This window comes from Aegilops tauschii, chromosome 6 (assembly GCF_002575655.3).
Source record: "Aegilops tauschii subsp. strangulata cultivar AL8/78 chromosome 6, Aet v6.0, whole genome shotgun sequence".
NCBI classification, from domain to species: Eukaryota; Viridiplantae; Streptophyta; class Magnoliopsida; order Poales; family Poaceae; genus Aegilops; species Aegilops tauschii.
In genome coordinates, this window is record NC_053040.3 from 227156358 (window position 1) to 227163912 (window position 7555).

The window sequence follows — 7555 nt, forward strand, 5'->3', positions numbered from 1 at the left end:
TCTCCATATTAGCATAAAGGCGCTCGTTTCTAAGAGTCTGCAAAACAGCTCTAAGATGGGTGACATGATCTTCTAGAGATTCTCTAAACACAAGTATATCATCAGAGTAGACCACAACAAATATGCCAATATATTCGCGAAGAACGTAATGCATCACACGCATGAAAGTGTCGGGTGCTTCGGATAAGCCCATAGGCATAACTAACCACTCATACAAGCCAAACTTGGTTTTGAAAGCGGTTTTCCATTCATCACCCTCTTGAATGCGAATTTGGTAAAAGCCACTTTTAAGATCAATTTTAGAGAAAATTGTGGCTCTGCTAAGCTCATCTAGCATATCGTTAAGGCGTGGAATGAGATGCCTATAGCGAACAGTGATAGCATTTATGGGTCGGCAATCGGAACACATGCGAAAACTTCCATCTTTCTTGGGCACAAGAATAACCGGAATGGCACAAGGACTTAAGCTTTCACGGACATGCCCATTGTCAATAAGGTGTTGTACTTGCCGTTGTATTTCCTTGGTTTCTTTGGGGTTGACGCGGTACGGTGCCTTGTTCGGTAAAGGTGCGTGGGGAATGAGGAAGATGCGGTGTTCGATGCCTCGTAGTGGAGGTGGACCCAGAGGTAGCTCATCGGGGAATACGTCCTTGAATTCCTGCAATAAATTAGACAACACTAAAGGTAGGGTGAGAGGTGTTAGTCCGTGCCGCTTCATCCTTGCATACTAGGACATAGTGTATGCCACTAGATGGGTTCTCACACACTTCTCTCATGTCTCTTTTGGTAGCTAAGAGCACTAAGTTTTTCTTGTCGCTCATCGTGGAGGCACTCATTTTTGGCTTATGACACTCACTCTTCTTTTGCTGGCTCACTCTCTCACTATTCTCTCCAGTCTCCGTGATGGGTGGATGCTTGCTTGTCGGCGATCAATTGGCTTGGCGACATGGGTCATAGCACGTAGTCCTTTCCCTTCATCTTGAAAACTATAGTGATTGGTTCGCCCATTGTGGATAACGCCATGGTCGAGTTGCCAAGATCGTCCAAGTAGGAGGTGGCAAACGGACATGGGAACCACATCACACTCCAATATGTCTTCGTATGCTCTAATCTTGAAGGAGACTTGAACGGTGTGCTCCACTTGAATGGTGCCGGAGTCGCTAAGCCATTGGACCTTGTAGGGGCGAGGATGCTTCATCTTGACCAATTGTAGCTTGGAACATAGCTCTTCACTTACCAAATTGTGGCAACTTCCTCCGTCAATGATGACCTTCACAGAACGTCCATTGATGCCCGCTTTGGTGTGGAAGATGTGGCAACGTTGGTCTTCGTCTTGCTGGTGTTGAAGTGTCAAGACTTTGGAGATAACAAGAGCGGGGCTAGAATCATTGTCACAAAAGACTTGGTCATCTTCGTCTTCATTCACTCGCCGGTGCATGGCCACGTGCTCAAGTGCTTCCATTTCTTCCTCGCTCATGGAGTCATAGGTGCCGTCGTCATTGGTGATCATGGTACGCCGCGTGGGGCACTCAAATGTCTTGTGGCCTCGGCCTTGGCATGTGAAGCACTTAATGGAACTTGTCTTGATGGTCTCATCCGTTGGAGTAGATGATGATGAAGCTCTCGGCTTGAGGTTGCTTGTAGTAGGAGGACGACTTGAAGATGTCGAAGCTTTCTTGAAACTTGACTTGTCGCCGTTGCTTGGTGTAGGTTTCATCGGGGTAGAAGGCGCCGTAGTCGTTGAAGCTTGAGTGTATGAACCGTAGGTCTTGGAAGAGTACTTGGCGTACTTGTAATCATCTTGCACTTGTCGCTCCGCCTTGGTAGCTTGGTGCACTAGCTCGAGGAGGTTCGAATACGGTTGGAAATCATCAATCGTCTTGATAGGATGGTTGATCCGTTCAAGAATCGTGCCATAGTTTGCTCCTCATCTTTCATGACATTGGCTCGGATCATGGCGATCTCCATTTCCTTGTAATACTCTTCAACGGACTTGGTGCCTTGCTTGAGTAGTTGCAATTTCTTGAATAGGTCGCGGCTATAGTACGTGGCTACAAAGCGCGCTCGCATGACATCCTTCATTTGATTCCATGTTGTGATTGGTGGGTCACCTTTTGCTTCTCGTCGCTCAATGACTTGCTCCCACCAAATGAGGATATAGTCTTGGAACTCAAGAGATGCCATGGCAGTCTTCTTTTCTTCTTCATAGTTGTGTAAACGAAAGACCTTATCAACCTTCAATGCCCATGAAAGGAAGTCTTCGGGATAATTGCTTCCGGAGAACTTAGGCATGGTGAACTTGAGCTTGCCGTAGCGTTGCTCTTCATTGTGTTGGTGGCGATGGTGATGACGCTCTTGTCGTGGATGATCTTCAAGAGCTTGCTCCTCGTGCTCTTGATTAGCTTGACGTTGAGGGTGTGGAATTCTTGAACGGTTCCTCAACTCTAGGTGCTCCTCAAGGCGTGCGGCTTTTTCTTGTCGCTCTCGTCGGAGGGCCTCTTCTTGTTCGCGCACACAGCGGTTGTGTTCACTGACGGCTCGTGTGGCTTCACGTAGGGCACGTTGAGCTTCTTGGCCTTGTTCCTCGCGGTTGTCGTCCTTGTTGTAGGGTGTCGCCGTCTTGGTTTTCTTGGTGATCTTGGCGTATTGGAGGCTCTTGGACAGTAGGATCATTAGCTTGACGACGATGTCACTCACGTTCCCGGAGGCTGTCTTGTAAACCATTGTCATGAAATGAGTTTTGTGGAGCTTGATGATCTTCATGGTCTTGGCGACAATGCGGACGAGCTCGGGGAAGACTTGCATCCGAAGAAGATTCCGAAGAATGTCGGCTTGAGTGGCACCGTCTTGATGATGACGATGTCGTAGAAGAACAGTTGACCATCAAAGCACGAAACTCTTCCATTTGAGTAGACATCCTAGCGTCGAGCTCTTCCATGTGGGTGGAAAGTTTCGATTGTCGAAGTAGTCTCTTGTACGTAGCTCAGATGGTCGCAAGTCGGTAGCAAGTAGGTCGATGTGGTCGCTCAATGCTTCATTCTCTTAATGCAAAGCTCTTTGCGCACCGAATAGGTGATGCTTGGTGACGTAGTTGTTCGGGTCCTCTTCTTGTTCGATGATGAGTGGGTTGGTAGAAGTACTTGACCTATTCATCATCTCAAGCAAATATGTGAGTGGAAGAAAGGAATGAACTAGACCAAATGTACCTTGTCCGATGTTGAAGATGGATCAATGATCACTCAATAATGTATTATGGAAATAGCACAATTGGTATCGGATCTTGTCTATTCTCACACCTACACAAATAAAGCCTTTGGAGTAGCATGGTGAGGATGCTGGCACAAAATTTATGCAATTGTTAGCAAGATTTCAATAATGTTGAAAGAGATTCACAAACTTGCAAGTGTAACAAGTAGACCAAAGCAATACGTGGCACACGGAAACACACACACGGATAGATAAATGGGGTCGTGCAACCAAGGAACGAGCTCAAAATGTGGAATCCACGGAAAATGCTCTTGTTGCACAACACTAGAGAGACGCTAGCACGATTGCTCAATAGACGAGATACGATACTTGTGCACAACCTACAAAGCAAAAATGCAACTGACTTCTATCCCAAGTATGCTATATGTATGATTCCCGGTGATTCTCTTAAGATGATCCAAGATGATCGAATATGGCAATTTGTATGCAATATGGTATGATACTACGACTCTTGCTTACAGGCTTCGTTGTTCTCTTTTTGCTTAAAAGCTTTTCTTGCTCTTTTGATATTGTCCTTTGGCCACTTATTCAAAACGTTCGAATCAAGATAGCAATGGTGTATGCGGGAACAAATGATGACACAAGAGATAATAAGATATATGCACGCAATAGAAGTAAGTGACGCAAAAGTTTGGCTCGGGGTTAACAATGCAATGGCAAGGGAGAGTATATGAAGGTGTCGTCGAGGTTACCGCCCTTGCTTTCTGTTGGTGGTGTCACGATGGTGAAGTGGTTGTTGTCGATGATGAATCCTTGGCGAAGATTAGTGGTGGTGATGTCGATGTCAAACCGTCCCTAAGTAGCCCAAATACGTTAGGAAATGGAAATCGCAACTCAAATTCTCAAAACAAAGGTGTCAAAATTGTCGGAGGTGGTAGCGGGTAAGCGGTGGTGGTTGCGGAAAGCTGTGGTGGTTGTGGAAAGCGGTGGTGGTATGCAGAAGTAATGGTGGAAACTTCGGTCAAAAATGGTGAAATCTAGTGAACAATGGTGTGGTGGTGGTGTTTGTTGCTGCCGGGCGCCGGATGTCCGGGGCGCCACATCTGTGGACGAACTCGATGAACTAGGTGGAAAAAGAAAAATTTGGGGCAAAATTCGTGGAATTTTGTGGATGGAAATTGGTGAAAAGTGGAGGGAAGCTAGATCCACTAGTAACACAGCTAATCCATGGATCAAATCCAACAAAACATCATCACACCAACAAATCACAAAAAAAATTGGTAGGGCTATTTTTGTGGGGATTTTCGAAATTGGGCAAGAACACACAAATTGGGCTAGAAAATGAAGGGGAAGATTCCAAGGTGTAAATCAACGTGGCTCTGATCCAAGATGATGTAGGGTGGAATCCTAATAGGTTGATCTTTTCATGCTTGGAAGGGGAAAGAGGGCAAATCAAAGAGAAACACAAGAACTCTCAGATAGACTTGATCCAATCACACATGTGCTAGATCCACAGACACAAAGAGGTAACAAGGGTCCAAATCCAAGAAAGGGGGGGTACAAAAGGGGCACTAGCTCATCTCAATCCTAGGGGAAGGTCTTGAATCCATGAAGGATCTTCCCATGAAGGGGTCTTGAATCCACTTGGGGGATCTTCTCACATGGAGGCCTTGATCTCCATGGGAGTAGGGGTACAAGTGGATGAGCAAAGCTCTATCTCTAGTTTGAGCTATCACAATGCTAACCCTAAAACGTAGGTAGAGGAAGGGTATATATAGTCTAGGGGGCGAAGGGGTACGTGGGCCTCGGCCCAGATACACTGCGCGCAGGCAGGAGGGGCTAGATGTCCGGGCCTTCACGTCGGGTCGGATGTCCGGGCTGGCGGGGGCCGGTTTCGGGTGCTCTCTGTATAGGAGGTGCCGGATTTCCGGGGCTGGGCCGGATGTCTGGGGCTGAGCCGGATGTCCGGTGCCTGTAGGTGGTCTTCGATTGAGCTGCTGCTGTGGTTGACATCTCCAGGGGCCGGTCCGGGGCCTGTAGGCCTTCTCCGGTTCCTTCTGTCGTGCTCCTTCGTCCATGTACTTGGGGACTTGTCCGTTGTCACAAGCATCTCCAAGAGGGTGTTTTTCATACCTAATCACACATAGCATTCCGACTTTAGGTAGTAGCCATGTCTCATGTGTGTCATAACGGAATATTACTAAGGAGAGATGTCACCTCGGTCTCGAGAGCTCTTGCACGTGCTCGTGTCACCGGTCCACCTGGCACTTGAGTAGGCGAAGTCTGGTCTATGGGGATAACCGAAGGATGCTCCGCATCTAATTGGCTCCGACCCTACTCAAGATCCGACCCTCTATCGTACGTGGCACGCCACATGGATGGTCAACAATAGTCAAGGCCAATCAACACAAATCAAGGAGGTCAACCATAGTCGAAACAAGCTCTCATGGGTCCAAGCGAGCCACCCCGGTCAAGGAAAGTCCAAGCAAAGTCATCATGGTCAACAAGTCAAAGAAAGAAACTCGTAAAAGAACAAGTCAAAGACGTAGGCAAAGGAGCAAAGAAGCCCAAGCCCAAGCAAGGAAGCCTTCAACGCTACCACACATCTCCAAGCCCAACTAGAGGCATATGGCCCAAAGGACGCCAAACTATCTTGTTCTACCCTCCCACCTCCTCAAGGGTAGCCTTGGTCATTTGTCAAAAGACCCCTAGGCTATATGAATCTTTGACTCCCTACTTGAATAAACTCAAGAGAAGGATCACACTCCTCACCTAGCTCTCTTTGGCGAGCTAGCGAGGCCGAGATTCGAAGTCCGAGGAACCTAGTAAGGCTCAGACCAGTGGGGGTCGTGGGACACCTCAGGTGTCTCGTGCGTTGGGCACTACCCTCAACCACTTTTTGGGAGTTGTGGGACTCCAGAAACGGCAACACTCAAGTGTCCCATTCGCCAGGCACCACTCTATGTCCTATGGGAGGGTCGTCGAGAGTGGTGCTTGGCGACCATGGCCTCAAGATCCAGTCCAGGCACCAGTCGAGGAACCTCAGGAGGGGTAACCGCCTCCAACTCTGCCAAACGAGATCGGAGTGCCTTCATGTCCTCCTTTTTTTGAATTGCTGGATCTGCATTCATCAGCACATGTCTATAGTTCTGTTCTGGACCCCATAGTTTCTTATCTGCCTGTAGTGCACATTTCACAGTTCATATTTCTGTAGTCTGTTTTGTAGGCCCCATAGTTTCTTATCTGCAGTGTAGTGCACATTTCACAGTTCATGTTTCTGTGGTCTGTTTTGTAGGCCACACACCCGTAGTTTGGTTACTTCGCTCTCTCATCTTTAATCCTTCCCCTCCTGTTTGCAGGTTCCAATGTTTGAAAACATGGACGAGCAGCTCTTGGATGCAATGTGTGATCGTCTAAAGCCCATGCTGTACACTGAGGACAGCTGCATAATTCGAGAAGGAGACCCCGTGAATGAAATGCTTTTTGTTATGAGAGGATATCTCGAGAGTATGACGACAAATGGTGGACAGAGCGGATTCTTCAACTCCAATGTTCTCAAAGGTGGAGACTTCTGCGGTGAAGAGCTCCTCACTTGGGCTCTTGACCCCGCTGCAGTTTCAAACCTTCCCAGCTCAACCAGAACAGTGAAGACATTGTCTGAAGTTGAAGCCTTTGTTCTGAGGGCTGATGACTTGAAGTTTGTAGCCACCCAGTTTAGGAAACTCCATAGCAAACAGCTCCAGCATACCTTTAGATTCTACTCACAACAGTGGAGAACCTGGGCCGCTTGTTTTATACAGGCAGCTTGGCACAGATATTGCAGAAAGAAGCTAGAGGATTCTTTGTTTGAGAAGGAGAAGAGGTTACAAGCAGCTATTGTAAGTGACGACTCTACCAAGCTCAGTCTGGGCGCAGCACTGTACGCCTCGCGTTTTGCTGGCAACATGATGCGGATCTTACGGAGAAATGCTACCCGAAAGGCCCGTTTGCAGGAAAGGGTGCCTGCAAGGTTGTTACAGAAGCCGGCAGAACCCAACTTTTTTGCCGTTGGAGAGTAATTTTGACATACCCTGCTACAAGCAGAAAGTCACAACCCAACTGGTAAAGTTTGTTCTTGTGCCCTCATCTTCTCCCAGCTCGGCTCAGTTTATGACTGGATGCTGTACATAGATAGACCGCTTGTTCTGCACCCTTGTAATTTATATAATGCAATTCAATGTATCATTGCTTTTCGTTGTCTATACATGTGCTGTGTTTGTATATTGAAGGTATCTACTATAAGCATTCCACATTTATTCGTACCTGAATTGGAAACATGAAACTCTTGAATGATGTTTTAGGCTGGAAA

The 7555-nt window shown here is 47.3% G+C and overlaps 1 protein-coding gene across 6 annotated transcripts in view; it reads left to right on the forward strand.

The window, feature by feature from the left end:
• LOC109746133 (cyclic nucleotide-gated ion channel 1) overlaps positions 1–7555 on the forward strand; it is a 47516-nt gene extending 39961 nt beyond the window's left edge. For all 6 annotated transcript variants that reach the window (XM_073501337.1, XM_040392393.2, XM_073501338.1 and 3 more), the window contains one exon: positions 6567–7555. In XM_073501337.1, coding sequence (XP_073357438.1) covers positions 6567–7265 — 699 coding nt within the window. In that variant the 3' untranslated portion in view covers positions 7266–7555. The remainder of the gene's footprint in view (positions 1–6566) is intronic.